Source organism: Octodon degus, unplaced genomic scaffold, assembly GCF_000260255.1.
Source record: "Octodon degus isolate 3935 unplaced genomic scaffold, OctDeg1.0 scaffold00021, whole genome shotgun sequence".
NCBI lineage: Eukaryota > Metazoa > Chordata > Mammalia > Rodentia > Octodontidae > Octodon > Octodon degus.
The window spans coordinates 1880036-1897111 of NW_004524597.1; the positions used below are offsets into that span (position 1 = coordinate 1880036).

A 17076-nucleotide genomic window follows, 5' to 3' on the forward strand; every position below is an offset into this window, starting at 1 on the left:
TTATAAATTTTTGCCATGTTTTGTTCTCTTGGATGACCTTCACACCTGTCTGCACACTGAAAGGGGAAAAAAATTCAGAAAGTTGTACTGTGTTCTCCAAACTGGAGGGTAACTGGTTCTGTTATTTGGCTACAGCCACTCTGGGGGTGACAGGTTCTAAAGAGGAACATGCATGTAATTAAAATATAAGATGTGGGCTAGAGAGAGAGCTTGGTGGTTTAAGCACCTGCTTGGCAAGCGCAAGAACCCAGGTTGGGTCCCCAGTACCACATGCAGTACTGGACCTGAAACTAGACATGGTGGTACACGCCTGTAATTCCAGAGCTGGGGCAGCTGTGGCAGGAGGATCACTATGAGTCCAAGCTGTGTAGTGAGGCCCTGTACTAAGTAAACAAACAAACAAGGAAACAAACAAATAGCTTAAAAATTTAGTATGTAACAGGATAAGGAACATATGAAGAACAGAGTACACCAGTTTTTTTTTTCAAGTACTATACAATTGCAAAAGTGAATCCAAGTTTTCAGATATAGAAACTGAGGCACAGAGAGCTACCTGGGACTTCCCTAAGCCCAAGATCCAGCTAGGGCATCCTTGAGAGAAGCCATGAGATCGGTGGACTCTGAGCCCTGTGAGGGCATCACTTCATGGTCCTGCTGACAGTGGGGACATGGGCACTGTCCCTTCCTCTGCTAAAACCATGTGTGCTCCTTCTGCTTGCACATGCAGTGCTCTGGAGAAAGCTGCACCGGAAGTTGTTCCTGTAAAGAACATGCAGCGTCTTCAGTGGGGAACGTGGACATCAGAGATGGGCCCTCCTTGCTCCTGACTTTTCACACTGTAGGCCATGGCTTTTCATGACATTAACTTGAGGCAGTGATCATGAAAATAAAATAAAACATAATGAGTAACTCCAGAGTACCTTAGGCATAGAAAGATGAGTCCTACGAGGTGTGTGTGTGTGTGTGTGTGTGTGTGTGTGTGTGTGCGTGTGTGTGTGTGCTGTGTACCGGGTGGTGATGAGAAGTGCGTTGTGCGCGATGCCTTCAAAAGTTTGGCAGTCTTAGTTCCAGTGAGATAGGTTCTGGATATGGCTCTGGACTGAGTATTGTGTAAGGATGATATGTCAATGCCAGAGAAGAGTGGGAATGTGCCGGAGACTGTCTGTCCCAACCCCTGTGCAAATCAGAGGAAAGAAGGAAGCAAATCTTAAAAGAGCTGTATCATTCCTCAGCAACAGATGGGGACTCAAGTGAGAGGCGTTTAGTCAAATAGGCCATCTCTGGGTGTCTCTGGAGATCAACAGTGGCTCCTAAAACATGAGATTTATGGACAGTGCTATTACCACTGTTCCCAAGAGCAGGCAGCTGCCTGAAGATGAGCTGCAGTTGTGCTTTCAGGTTGGGTGATGAGTGAGGATGTTGCAGGGCTGAGTGGCTGTGAAAAGCATTTTGCTACACACACACACACACACACACACACACACACACACACACACACACTGCAAAGCATGTTCTGGAGGGAGAATCCATCTGGACAATGGATGGCTACTTCTTCCAAATCCAGTTATAGCTGCTCACTGGGCAGCAGCTTAACTAATGCAAGGGAAAGAGTTTTCAACTGGAAATTGTAATTAACAGTGAAACAAAGTGCATGTGGAGAGAAAAGAGTAATGTTTCTCGTTGGTCTGACTCTTGGGCACACCCAGACACCTTCTCTAACTGTCCTTGGTTCTGTGGAAGGTGTGCTGCACTGGATGCTGGGCAGACCCCTGCATCATAGTCTGGGTTCTAGCACCAACATGCTGGGTATCCTCTTCCTGTCTGGCTCTGCAGGTCCCCATCTCTATGTAAGAAAGGAGATACTAGCAATGATTTCTGATGAACAATAGTGTTTAGATCTTAGCCTGTGGTCAAGAGTATCTAGATTTGAATTTCAGACACTATTTGTTAATATAGTCATGCAACTTCCCTGTGCCTCAGTTTCTTTGTCTTTAAAATGGAGCCACTAAGATTAGCCGCCCAGCAGGCTGTCACGAAGAGTAACCATGTGCCACGATGTTTGCACCAACTAAGTTTTCAAAAAGTTCTAATCATCATGATCACTAATTTCTAGTCTCAGAATTCAATATCTCACAGAAAAACAAAGCTTGTTCCTTTTTTCTGCAACAATCATAAAAACAAAAAAATGGCAAAATCTCGGTTTTTGAATTTTTAATTCAGTTTCAGGAATTATTCCAGTTACTTCAAAAAGTGTTGTTTTTCTTCACAGTGACTTTATAAGGGAAGTATTTCAAGAGCACTACTCTACAGGTGGAGAACAGTGGCAGCAGGAAGTGAAGTGACTTGCTTAAGGTTGCATAGTTTGTAAGCGATAGTCTTGACTTCCCAACCAGCAGTGCATTCAAGTCTGAATGCACACTCAACCCCTCCAGCAGTGTCTTTAGGTTCCAGCTGTATTTCTGGGACTCAGAATCAGTTCTCTTGACTTCTAAGCAGGTTGAGTTCCTGAAAGATCAAAGTTCAGGATGAACAGTGTCTCATCCACAGCCCAGCTGTGCCAGGACTGCGGTGTACATTTTGGAGAGGTAGCATGTGAGAGAGAGGGTTATTCAGATGTGCTAGCAGAAAGGGAAGGGTCTGGTGGTGGTGAGCTAGACAGGAAGTCATGAGGAGGTACTTGGAATGTCTAGTGACAGGGGCTTAGACTAGCCAAGCATCAGAAGTTTTGGGGTCTGCATGCCAAGGAGGAAAAATGCCTGAGGGAACTCAGAACATATAGCTGCACCTGGCTGGGCTGTAAGAGTCCATACTGTTCTGATCCACATCTAGTTATTGTAAGGAGGTGGGTGTTATAGACTGGGCTTCATGTATAGTGACACGTTAGCTGGTTTTGTTGTGTTCCAAAGAACTGCTGACTTAGCACACAAGCAAGGAGGCTGGTTCTAGAGGCCACACTCATTTTCCGAGTTCCCAGTGTCCCCCAGATAATACTTATTGCAATGGTCTGGTTTCCATCCACTTGAGGTAGGACAGAAGAAACAAAGACAGTAAAGGTAGGCAGACAGCAGAAGTTGTCATTTGAAATTCTATTTTTAAGAAAAGTTGCAAGTTTCAGGCCGTAAAAGCTACTCAATTTTACAATGGCTTTTTTTCCCTCCTAGGAAACTCATTAAAAAAATTCCTAGGGGTTGAAAGAGCCAACAAGCCTGTAAACAGGAACCCATACTTTTCACCTATAAAAGGTTCTTCTCACAGACTTCCATCCTTCAGGAAGCAGCACTGGTATTACGTGGATAGCACAGCTCTAAATTCCAAAAACATATAAATAGATTGTATTCCAGCCTAGCACCCAATAGGTGCCCTGACACACTGTGGGAATACACCTAGCCCATCTTGAGGGTGCCCTCAGGCCCACGTAAAACCCCCTGCCCCTCTATCTTGAGTGCCTGATCTTTATTTTCTCCGAGCGTATGCATTGTTTTTGCCTACTAACTCTTTCTAATGCCTCTTGCTGATGTGTCCTATAATTTTTTTCTGGGGCATAACTTAGTGAACCTACAAGCTACCCCACAGATGGGATCAGGTAAAGTCACCATGTTCTCTTGGGAGATCTTCTTGATGATGTCCTTACAATGTTCCCTTGACAAGGCAGGAGCCTTGTTTTAGGGCCATGGTGCTGAACTCCCCAGTTTTCCTGAGGGATACTACAGACCATATCCATTAGTCATGGGAGACACACCATGCAGGGACAATATACTTTGTGAAAGCTCAATAGCAGGCCAAGATCTGGACATCCCAGGAAGCTAAGAGTCAGCAGGGACCTCAGCTTTGCAAATAGTCACAAGCCTTCCGGGTTGGACATTATGCCTGGAGTATGCAAGACACTCATTGAGTATTGGCTGTGGGAAGGAAAGTACAAACCAACGAGTGGAGGGTCAGTGTGGTGACATGGCATCATTTTATGGTGGGTGCAAATGTGATGGTGTCCAGAGAAAGTGGTGGCTGGTGGGGCTCACAGGAAACGTTTTCATAAAACAGATGAATACTGGGTAAAGACATACATTAATTCCTGCTTAACATTTCCTTAGAAGGATTGTGTGCTCATCTGACAACATGAAAATTTACCCCAACAAATATCTACTGAGCCCACAACTAGATCCTGAGCTAGGAACTAAGGGACACTGACAAAAATGCATGCCCTGTTCCCTATCTACTGGTGCTCACGGACCAATGGATGATGTGATTAAGTACAAAGAAAGCACATAAATAAATGTTTTGGATTTTTTAAATTGTCCTGCATGAATGAATTCATGTTGAACTTCTGACAGGTAATAAAATCATAGCTAATTGCTTCTTCCTCTTTCCCCCCTCTTGTCCCCTCCTCCTTCTCCTCTTGCCTTCTTTCTCTCTCTTCAGTTTCAGAGACCTCATGACTATTCCCCGCCTTTTCGCTTTGGGACAGTACCTAATGGAAGCACAGAGAGGAACATTCGGAATAACTACCCCTATATGCATCAGTACATGACCAAATTTAATCAGAAGGGAGTGGAGGATGCACTGGTCAGCTTGAAAACAGGGTAAGGACAGTTGTTCCTTTTGCTCAGCAGTGCTGCTAGCTGACAGCCCTTGCCAGAATTGACTCTGCATGGCTTGGTGCTTATCTTTGTTGCTGTTGTATTTTTCCAGAGCATGGCTGCAAGCCAGATGGACCCCAGTGGAGGGCTGTTTCTGTTAATCTGATGAGCACCACTGAGTTGTGTTGAGAAAAAGCAAAGCCACGACACTTGGAAATGCAGAGAACCAGAGGGGTTTCTTAAACTGATAAAAAAAAGTTGGCCTAAAGCTGCAGGATAGTTTAGCAAAATAGAAAGACGTAAAATGTGAGAATTTAAAGAAATGGAAACAAGCATATTTAAAAATAAGGATTTTAGTGGAGTTTTTTTTTTAAGAGGGCGTGAGTGTAGCACACTGAAAATAGTTTTATGGAAAACAGAAAGTGTAATATTGATGAAGGAGGGTGTGTTCAGCTAATAGAGAGACCACTCGCCTAGCACTTGGTGTGAAACCCTGTGATCAATCTTCAGAACTGAAGAGGGGGAAACAGTAGAGGAGGAAGAAAATAAAGAAAAGGAAGCAATAGGAACTCAAGCCACCTCCCTAATGGTGCTGCTAGTGTTCTTACCCATCCGCTGACTCTGTGGGGGGAAGCTGCAGTCCATTGATCACCACTAAATCCATAGAGAATACACAACGCAGAGGTCCTGAGTTGAGGATTTAGAGAATGTGTGTCTTCTCTACCTCACTATATTTGCTGTGTGACCTGGGATAGTGAACCATCCTAACCCTCATACATAAAACAGGAAGAAAAGGACAAATTTCATATGTACTTTGTAAGAGCTGAAAGAGAAAATTTGATGGAAAGTACTTGGGGAAGTGCCTTGGCACAGCGATGATCTAATTGTTAGCATTGCTGTTTGTTGGACAGGTGAAATTCTATTCCATGGATCTGAAAAAATCAGGAATTTGTGAAATATAATTTAGAAAAGATTCCATTCAAATGATTTCACTTTTAGTGGAGCAGTTGTTTAAAGACGGAAATTTTGACTGTCCAGAAAATTAACTTCCATGGAAATTTCAGTTGTTAGGGATACCTGACCCTGACACCTGCCAGCAAGTGTGCTCTTTTTTTTTTTGCGGAACTGGGGATTGAACTCAGGCCCTTGTGCTTGCCAGGGAAGCGCTTATTCTACTGAGTCATCTCCCCGGCTCAAGTGTGCTCTTAAACTCAGTACTTAACCTCTTCTATGCTGGCTGTTCCGCAGGCCAGTTGCTAAGGCTGTGCTGCTTGCTTTGTCTGGCTGGGGAGCAAGGGGCCCTCCTGGACTTTCCCCGCTGGGCTCTGCGGAATCCCTCAGGAGCTTTGGCTGAGAGCATCTGATCCTTTCAGCTTCTGTTGGAGCCTCTTTTGTATCTCAACAGTGCCTAGACAAGCACATATTTGGAGGTTAAGCTCATGACTTATCCAAAACAAATTCATACATTGCTCATTCTGCCCTGGAATAGTTTTTTAACTCTTAAATTAAAGCATAACAAAATCTCAAATACTACAAACATGAAGGCTTGTGGCTTGATGGCTTGGTAGGAAATAGTCACCCAGCACCACCCTCCATACCCTCTTCTACCGACCATCCTTACTTCCCAAAACCAGTGATTTTTTTTTTTTTGGTTGTTATTTCAACATATAAATAAAATACCATGTGTTCTCTTCTTTTGTTTGTCTTCTTAGGCTCAACAGTCTGTGTGTGAGATTATTGCATGTCATTCCAGTTCTGTCATCCCCATCGCAGTAGAGAATGTCATGGTTGGAATATCCCACAAATTTATCTGTCTCTTCTGATCTTGATGAACACTTGGGTAATGTCGTGTTTTGGGGTATTACGAGCCGTGCTTCTGTGGACATTCTTACACATGTGTTTTGCTGTGTAAATGAGTGTATTCTTCTTGGTGTAAACCAACAACTGGAATTGCTGGGTCACAAAGTGTGTATGTACTTAAATCACATAAATACCAGAAAAGACAGACTTTTGTTGACTTTCCACCTTAGACCCGGGTATAGGGTTTTCATTTGTTTCTACTTGGCATTTTAATCCATATCTATATTGTTGCTTTAGACAGACCATCAATATAATAAGAATGACAATGTGGTGGGCCAACAGTAGTGGAAGGCTGGCTGCCTCCCTCTTCATCCAATTGATCATGCAGAGCTCAAAATGGATTCTTATTAGGTTTTTTCCTTTTCACTTATGTAATATCCTTCCAAAAGGATTAGAGAAGTAGAAACCACTCCAGACTATAGATTTTACAAATTATTTCTGGAACAATAGTTATGACATCCATCTTGGAGCTCTTGGGCAGATGGTGTCTCACTCTACAGTCCATCTTTCATGCGGGAGGTACTTTACAACATAAAGCATCTCCCACAGAAACCAAAACTAACGGAGTTTGTCTCAGTTACTCTTCTGTCATTGCTGGGACAAATACCCGACACCCAAAATGCAGGAAGGAAAGGCTTATTTAGCTCACAGTTACTGGAGGTTTCAGTCCATACTCAGCTGGCTCCAAGGAAGACTGGCACATGGCAGAGGGCAGCAGTTGATGGTGGAAAACAGCAAAGCAACAAGAGCAAAAGGGAGGAGCACTGGCAGCAATGGCAGCAGAGAGCAAGTCTTTCTCCCTTATGTTGCATTTAGGCTGTCCGCCCCAGGTGGGTGCAGCGTTCGCACCCACAATCCCAGGGGATCATGAGTTAATCACAAACTCTGGAAGTCCACCCCATGACAGCATGGGGATTTGGGGGGACAACTAGACACACACCATAGCAGGGTTTGAGTCTTTCTTTAAGTAATAACTTACAGTAACTCTTAGGGGTACGAACACATCAGAGCTTGATCTTACAGATTTAGTTTTGGTAGCATTAACATTAAGGAAACCACACATAGTAAAAGGCTCCTGGTTACTTAAATAAATAATTGAATTTTGACTAGATGATGTATTCACATGATTCCAAAATTTAAAAAAAAATTTGTAAAAGGATGAACAGTGTTGTCTTCCATATTGTTCCTCGCCTGCCTAGCTCTCTCCCTGCACAGTAACCACATTGCTCTCTCGCTAGACCAGCATATTCTAGATCTTTCTGCATCAGTCCATACCTTCCACTGTGTAAATGTACTGTGCTATATTAGTCAGCTCCCTATTGATGGACATTTAGATTATTTCCTGTCTTTTGCTATTGTGAACAATGTTGCAATGAATATCTTTGCAGGCATGTTTCATGCAGAGTGAAATAAAATATCCTGAAAAAGGGATCAAAGACTACATGTAATTATCATTTTGACAGATATTGACCAATTCCCTCCAAAGGGACCTCATATTTACTACATCAATATATGAGAGCCCATTCCCCTAAATCTTTTTTTTTATTCTAAAAAGAAGACTAAAAATGATACAGAATTTCAAAATAAGATGATAGGAAATTAATAATGGTTGTTATATTGCATACTGTTTTCAAAGTAGTCACATTATCAGATAGAGACATGTAAAACTGATGAAATAATTAGGCATTGACTGTTCCCATTGACAACAACGTGTAAGCTACTTCCCCAGATATTGTTGAGGTGAACAACTGTGTTGATAGGTGCTTTGACTTGCACTTTTATTATTAGTAAATTTTGAATACATTTTCATGCATTAGTTACCATAATTTCTTTTTTTACAACAATCATCATGTTTTCTATTGATAAATTTGTCTTTTTCTGATTAATTTACTTATACAAAGGTGACGTTTTCATTCTGGTGTGATTACAAATGCTTTCCCCAGCTTTTCCATGTTTGTCTTTTGAACTTGTCAATGATATTTTCTCTATATAGATTTTAATTTTTTGTAGTCAAATATGCTAGTCATTTTTGTACATTTTGGATTTTGAGTCCCAACTCAAAAGTCCCCCTTCTAAGGTAATAAAACAATTCTCTCATGTTTTCTTGTATTTTGGTTGCCTTTTTGATATTTAAATTTTTTCTTGGTGTGTGATGGGAGGTATGACTGCACCTCATTGCAAAAGCTGCCCACAGAACAGCACCACGATCTGACAAGTCCCCTGTGACAATCCTGTGACCTCATCATTCCAGGGCAAAATTATTATCTTCTCCATCACACTTAAGAGGGTTTTTCCCTTTACATTCATATCCCTTCTTTCCTTTTTGAAGTTTTTCATTATGAAATGTATTGCTGTTTTCCTTAAAATTCAAGTACTAAAATGAACTCCTAACACCCAGATTTAAAAAGTAGTCATTGCCCTCCTTCACCCTCTAGAAATTTCCAACTCCCTGCAAGGTAGAGTGAGGTGGCCCCCTCAGAGCACCCGAACTTCAGGACCTCCCTCTTGTGCTGCCCCTAACCCTCTAGTCCAGTGGTTCTTGACTGGAAGCCTGAAGAGGACTGTCTCAGTTACTCTTCTCTCATTACTGGGCCTAATACCTGACACCCAAAATGAAGAAAGGAAAGGTGTATTTAGCTCACAGTTATTGGAGGTTTCAGTCCATACTCAGCTGGTTCCAAGGAAGACTGGCACATGGTAGAGGGCAGCAATTCATGGCAGCGAAGAGCAAGAGCAAATGGGCAGGAGCAGCAGCAATAATGGCAACAGAGAACAAGTCTGTCTCTCTTACGTTGCATTCAGACTACCTGCCCCAGGCCGGGTGCAGGACTCAGACCCATAATCCCAGCAGCATTTACACCCATAATCCCAGAAGCACTCTTACCATATAATCCCAGGGGATCATGAGTTAATCACAAACTCTAGAAGTCTGTCCCATGGCTGCATGAGGCTTGGGGGGACAACTAGACACAAACCATAACAAGGACCTAAAGAGGCTACTGGTTCTGTTCCTACATCCACCAGTCTCAGGAGCATCTGCTGCTTAGAGTGCATGTGCATGAACACCAGGCCAATGAATTGTGAGCTCTAATTTCCTGGGAGGCCATTGGACTGTGGCAGAGTGAGAGTTCCAGCTGAGTTTGTGTCCAGCCATGGTTTTTGACAAGTCATGTCCCCTCTCTGAGCTTCAGTTTCCTCATCTAAAAAGTGAAAGGGCTGAATTATATGTGAGGTTTGAAATATTTTGGAGACTCTTTATTCATATCAAAATATCCAGACAACTTACATATGTATATCGTTTTCAGTTTTACAGAAAAGATTTAGAGAAGTGTGCCGAGGCTGGATGGCTCCCAGCCTGACCATGTGACTGACTGTACCTGAATCACATAACTTGAAAAAATGCAGATTCTTGGGCCTGAGGTAGGACTTCATCCGGAAGCCTGGGAATCTTTACTTTAAATAAGCATTTTCTCTTATCCTGCTCCAGGTGATTTTGAGACATGCTAAGGTTTGATAAAAACTTTCGATAACTCCTGCTACAAAGGAATCCTATAAACACATGAAATTGAGACAGACATACACAGAGCGAACACACCAAATTCTTCTCTTTAAAAGCCATCATGGCTTGAAAAGCACTAACATAAGATGGCTTTAAATTTATGCTTCACTATGTATTAGAATTCATAAGAAATGGAAATAAATTATCAGATAAATCAGAGAGGAAATATGACTTGGTGTGTAAACGCAGACAGAGAGGATTTTCAGGAACAGGATTGTTGTGACGCAGGCTGCCGTGAGCCAAAGGTGGAAGAACTGTGAGTTACTCCAGGTTTCTAAACTGATATTTTGCAAAGTGCTGCCCAAGTCTGGTTCAATAGAGTGCCAACTAAGCAGTGGCCTCCTAAGCCAAGTGAATTCAAATCCGCAGAGAAGGTCCTGGAAGTCCATGTGCTTTGACATGCTTGTCAAGTGATTCCAATGTACGCTTATCAAATTTTGAGAATATTTGTTCTAGAAGAGGGAACTGAAGCCGAGGCAGAGGAGATGGATTTAGATTTCCAGATGTTCTGTCACCAGAAGATGTCGTTCTCCAGTTTTGGCAAACTGGGGGCAAAACTGCAAGCATAGCATTTCTAACATTTAAATGAAACAATGTCCCTAGAACTCTGGAGAGCCTACTATTTCAAGACATGGGATAGCTCTTGGATTTTTAAAATTTCAGTTGATTTTCATGTACATAGACTTATGTTCATCAGCTTTTCTGTTGCCAGGACAAAATACCCAACACCTGCAGTTTAAATGAGGAAAAGATTATTTTGGTTCCTGGTTTCAGAGGTTTTATTCTAAAGTCAGCGGGCTCCGAGACAGAAAAATCATGGAGGATGGGTATGGCAGAAGGAAGCTGCTTGACCCATGATGGCTGGAGGCAGAGAGAGCAGAGGAAGAGTCAGAGTCAGAGAAAGGGTTGGGACACCTCCACCTACTAACCACACTCAGCTATTAGCTCATCCGTAGGTTAGGCCATTGATGACCTGAGCACTTCCCTGATCCAGTTGCTTTCTGAAAGCACCATCTGTGGCTACCTCTTTGGGGAACATTTTGACTCTAAACTATAAGGATACATTTATGAGAAAGTTTCCATTTTTTAAAAGAATCATCCATCTTCATCCCTAATATTTATATTCAATTGTTTTCTCAGTCCAACAATATCGAGAAGTCTCTTTGGGCTTCTCTTACACAGAGTAGTTGGCAAGGATTTGAAAAGGGTTTTTTTTTTTTTTTGATTGACCACCTTAATTATTTTAAGAGCATAGTTGAGGGGTATTAAATATATTCATTGCACTGTACAATCACCATCACCATCCATCTCCAAAACTTTTTGTAAAACTCACGTTGCACCCATGAAGCAAAAGCTCTTCATTTACCTGCTCTTATCTCAGGGAGTAACCTGTTCCTGCTCCCTGTCTCCATAACTGTGACTGCTCTGTGCACTTCCCATAAATGAATATGCAGTATTCATCTTTTTTGTGACTGGCTTGTAATACTCAGCACGGTATCCTCAAGGAACATGTCAGTTATAGTATATATAACCACGATTTTCTTTCTTTTGAAAAATGTATAATATTCCATTGCATGTATATAACATTTTTTTCTTATCTATCCATACATCAGTGGACAATCGAATGACATTCACCTTTTAGCTACTTTGAATAATGCTACGATAGCTGATATAGTGGCACATGCCTGTAATCTCAATTCTGTGGAAGGCTGAGGCAGAAGGATCATACGTTTGAGCCCAGCAAGGGCAACTTAGTGATTTAGGGAAACCCTGTCTCAAAATGAAAAATAAAAAGGGCCAGAGATGTAGCTCAGTGTGCAGGCCCTGTGTTCTACCCACTAGTACCATACCCACACCCCTCCACACAGACACACACGCACACAATGCTTTAGTGAATATAGGAGTGTCATTATCTCTTTGCATCCTTGATTTCAGATTTTGTGCATTCACACAGAAGTAGAATTACTGGATCATAATGTAATTTTTTTTTTTAATTTTTGAGGAACCATTAGATTGTTTTCTATATTGAATGTAAGATAGCAGCTACACCAGCTTACATTTCTACTAATAGTGCAGAGTGTTCCAGTTTCTCCACATTCTAGACAATACTTGACCCCTCTCTCTCTTTTTTTTTCTGGCAGTGGCCCTTCTAGTGGATGTGAGGTAGCATGTCCATGTAGTTTCGATTTGCATTTCCCTAATGATTAATGATACTGAATGTTTTTCATTTGCTTATTTGCTATCTATATGCTTTCTTTTGGGAAGAGTTTATTTATTTCCTTTGCCCATTTTCCCTATAACACATGATTTCCCTTTATTTTTCAGGTTTTAGATTTGTTAGCACATACATCTTTGCAATATATATTAATCACATTCCTTAGTGTGGTAAATGCCGTCGCAATCTTACTTCTCCTTTGCCCATTATTGAAGTGTATTTTGTTGGTTTTAGTTCTCTGTTATCTTTTGGATATTACTTTCATATTAGATGTGGTATTTGCAAATATTTTCTTTCATTCTGTAGATTGTCTTCTTACATTTTAGTTGTTATGTTAGTAGTATTTCTTGATACACAATTTTTCTTAAATTTTAGGGAGGGTTGTCTTTTGGGCAATAAGTATTTGTATACATTGCTTATGTTGTCTTTAATGTGTCTGTAAAAACAAAAGCAGAAAGATAATCACACCTACCTGCAAGTATCAGAAATGTCTTCGTGGAAATTTTAGCATTAACATTCTAGTCCGGAGCAGAGGCTCTCAAAGCCCATGGAGCTCAGGAATATGCACTTTGTTAGTGCCTCTAGGGGTTCAGATATCAATAGTCTACAGGCTTTGAGAGGCGGGCTGCTGAGAGATGGTGTTCCCTTGGCGTGGACAGGACAGGGCAAAGGAAGACTGTTTCAGGAAGACATTCCAGGGTAAGTGGAAGTATGCAGCTCCATAAGCTCAGGTCTTGGCCCAACCTTTAGAGTTACACCATCATAACTGCGTAACACTTGTGCATTTCAGAAGACGATACAACTTGAAGGCTGTATTCCTGAGTGTGTCCTACACATAATCCCAGTTGACACTCACATTAATCCTATGGGCTGATTAGCACTATTATCTCTTATAAGAGATGAAGAATATGGAGCTCAGTGAGGTTAACTGATTACTCAACAAGCTATTTAGCTATATAACTATGAGTACATGGCAGAATGACTATGTGCAGGAGGTGGATCTACCTCCCACTTTGAAATACCAGCCAGGCAGTTGTGTAGATAGGGTTAAAGTTTAGGAAGGAATTAGAAACGAGTTATACACACACATCATATCTATCATATGTAGTATATATTCCTATGCTTAAATGCATATATTGTACACATATATACATGTAGAGTATACATATATACGCATGCTATATAGTATATACATTACATATATACACTAGGAATTATATATTGCATAATATGCATAACATACACGTCTGCCATGTATCATACATATGATAATCTGAGAGTTGATAAAATCATGGCATCCTCTTTTCTATTGTCAGAAGAAGCTGGTGTAGAGATACCATGCTGTTCTGCCATTGCAAAGACAAAAGCCAACCTGTAATATGGAAGGATCTTCTCTGCAAGTTGATTGCAATGCAGAGCAGGTCCTGGCAAGGATGCCATTCCAGCAGGGTTTATTTGCTGTATTTTATCAGTCAGACAGAATCAATCCCAGGTGGTGCACTTTCAGCTGCTGAGTTCGGAAGCAGGCACAGACGTAAGGGTTGGGAGAACTCTCCTAAATGGGATAGCATCACCTCCAGAGAAAATTGGATCGACAATGACCTGGTTTCTGAGAGCTAGCCCTATACTGCAAATAAAGATAAAAATTAATTACTACCACATCATAGAGTTAGGAAATAGTTTTTCTTATTAAAAACTTTCTTTGGGAAGCAGAGACATCTTTCTTTTCTTGTCCTTGGAATTACCTCATGATAACTCTGCTAAGACAATATTAAAGGATTTTTCAAGGCTACTAATAAGATGTGTTAAAGCTAGAAAACTTAGAGTCGGGGTGAAGAAGTTGAATAAATCAGAATCACAACTTTGTAAATCCAGAAAAATGGAGAGAGGGAAAGAGAGAGGAAGGATGAGACTAAAAGGAAGTGGGTCATCAAGTTGACAGAAGTATTGCTAGGTAATTATGGTTGCTCCTGTCCTCATATCCTTTTATATTTAACACATTTGCAGCAGTACAAGTATTACACTAATAAAAATGTATTACAGCAGAATTCTTTATCTTCTCCTTGCCTTTGTGGACATGTGATATAGCTTGCATAGGTTGAATCAGCATATGTACGAATCTATCTTTTGCTTTTCTTGGTTAAACCCATATAATTCTGTTAGGTAGTTTCCATATTTAACAACTAGGTGAGATTTTATTGAACTAGGAAAAGATTAATTAATTTACCTTTCATCATTTGTTGCTTAACTAACAATAACTTCAAGAAACAAGTATTTTTCTAAAGCTTGCTGACACTGATCTTGGAAGGCATTTTGCTGAGAATGTTTTTTTATGTCTCCTCTCAGACTTCTTTACCACAAAAGGCATCATTTTCTTTGGTTTAAGACATGCTTTAATCTGTGGGCAACACAATTCTTGCAAATACTCATAGCTTCCTCTCTACTTGGGCCACTGCACAACTCAGAGCCTAATTTGTGATTGTCCTTTACCAACTGTGGGAAGATATGACCTGAATCTGCTTACTGACTTTCCCTAAAGCCATAGATACTATTCCACCTCTGAATTCATTTAACTCAAATTACTTTAAATCTATACTTTATTTTCTTATATCTTTTATAACCTATCTGAGTTGTTTTGGGCACTGAGGGAGGTGTTTCTTACTACTGGGTAGCACTTATATTTTGGGGGAGTTCACCTATATGTAAGTACTGTTCTGAATGCTCTGCTGTATTATTTCATAATTATCCTTTGAGACCACAGCTATCATAATTTCTACCTGTAATCCAGGCAATAGGCATGGAGGGATTAAACACAGTTTATGAGGTCAATTATGTGCCAGAGCTTGTACTTAAATAAAACAATAAATATGACCATTCCTATAATATTGTACAGTTAAACTGTTAAACTGTTTTTATGTGCTCATTGTTATACAAACCCTGATGTAAATTTTGTTGACATTTTAATTTTAAACTCTGCACTTATTATTTTATGTATTTGGTACAGGGTCTCACTATGCAGCTTGGACTCATGGTGATCCTCCTGCTTTCGGCCCTCCCCCCAGTGCTGAGATAACAGGCGTGCTCTACCATGTCCAGACTCATTCTCTAGCTCAACACGCTCAAGGGGGGTGGGGCTGGTGTGGCATGTGGGACTGGAGATCGAATTCTTGTCCCTGTACTTGCCAAAGCAGGCACTTAGTGCACTGAGCTATCAATCCAGCCCTTAACTCTCCATTTTATCTATGGGAACCTTAATATTTCTTCTGCCATTGAAATGAGAAAATGATATGGATACACAGAGGGTATAAGAGATGTGTCCCTTAAGTTGACAATGGAGCACAGACTACACATGTTTAGCAAGGTCCTCCTGGGGAGAATAATGAAGAAGCAGAAGCTTCCTGGCAGATTCCGCCTCCTTTGAGGCAACCACCTACTACTGATCACAAAACTCACACCAGATCTTGGTCATTTCATCCCCAGTTCTTTCTGCATTGTTTGCATCACACAGAGGAGGATGCTAGAGGCCAGAGGACAGCAGCAGTTGGCCCAAAGCTTGGCATCCATGAGAGGTGGGACCAGTATTCAAATGCAGATCCAGCTGGTCTGTTGCCCCATGAATGTGCTAACCCTCAGCTTGCCTGAGAAAGGAATAAGTTGAGAGGGGGTTGGATCTGTTTGTTTCCAGGTAGTAAGACTAGAGCAGGGAAGCTGAAGCTTTTGCTCAGCAGGAGCTCCGATTTGGTGCATCTGTCTTCCCTGCTTTCTTCCCCCTTGTCCCCCAGTTAAAATTCTAAACAGGGCTCTGCTGACCCAGGTGCTGAAGTGGTCACAGGGTTCAAGTACCTGCTTTGGTTGTGCTTTTACCCATGTCATGCACAGCAGTCACAGGGAGCAGAGAGGTTTCTGTGTGCTACGTTAGCTCGGGAGGCAGAAGGCCTGAGCTACAGACTGAGAGACACTGTTTACATGTCCTTGTGAGTACCTGGGACCAGCTTCAAACAGGTGCCTCTTCTCTGGCAAGTCCAACCCACTTCTCTCACAGAGAAATGCAGGTAGAGAGAACTCAGGTGCTGTGCTCTCAGACTCTCCCACTGAAGTGATGGCCCAGGGCAATGGTGGCGCACTTAGGGCACACATGCTAAGGCCAGCAGTTTGTTATCATTGAAAATTCTAGAAGGTTCGAGACCATTGGCCTAGGTCACTATTAGTAGTTATCACACATTGCTGGCTTGCATTCTTTTACAGTTTACACCTAAATACATTCTTTTACAGTTCTGGAGGCTAGACATCCCAAATCAAGGTACAACAGGGTCATGTTCCATCCATGGACCATAAGAGTGAATTCTTCCCTACTTTTTCCCCCTCTGGGGGCTCCTAGGCCTTCTCAGCTTGTGACATCTCTTTCTAACTCTGCCTCCATCACTGGATTTAAGGTCCATCAAGATATTTTTATCCTAAGGTTCTTCACTCATTATATCTTCAATGATGCATTTTTTTCCATTCAAGTCACGCTGGAGTTCCAGAGGAACATGAATTGAAAGGTGTATTAAGCAGCCCACTACACTCACTGAGGATGTCCTGAGGTGTACCTAGAACTATCTTCAGGAAGCAGGTGTTTGGCATCAGCACTTTCAGGAAAAACTTGTCTTCAGGTGTCTGCGGACCCCGAAGAGGGATTGCTCTGCTTAGTGCCCCACCCAGGTGTGCACAGCAGGGCTCCAATGTTTTAGCCATGGGAATGACAGTGCACAGGTCCACAGTATGGGTTCTCGCATGTGAGCCCTGACCTTGGGGTGAGTACTGTGCTGAGTTTCTGTCTCTCTATACTTTGCTCCTCAGTCTGGTTGTCTTCAGCCCATATTTTTTTT

The 17076-nt window shown here is 41.6% G+C and overlaps 1 protein-coding gene across 1 annotated transcript in view; it reads left to right on the forward strand.

The window, feature by feature from the left end:
• The window catches only part of Grin2a (glutamate ionotropic receptor NMDA type subunit 2A), a 452129-nt gene that overhangs the window by 376554 nt on the left and 58499 nt on the right, over nt 1-17076 (forward strand). Inside the window, exon 11 of the mRNA XM_004627768.1 lies at nt 4417-4577. Within this exon, the coding sequence (XP_004627825.1) occupies nt 4417-4577 (161 nt within the window). The remainder of the gene's footprint in view (nt 1-4416; nt 4578-17076) is intronic.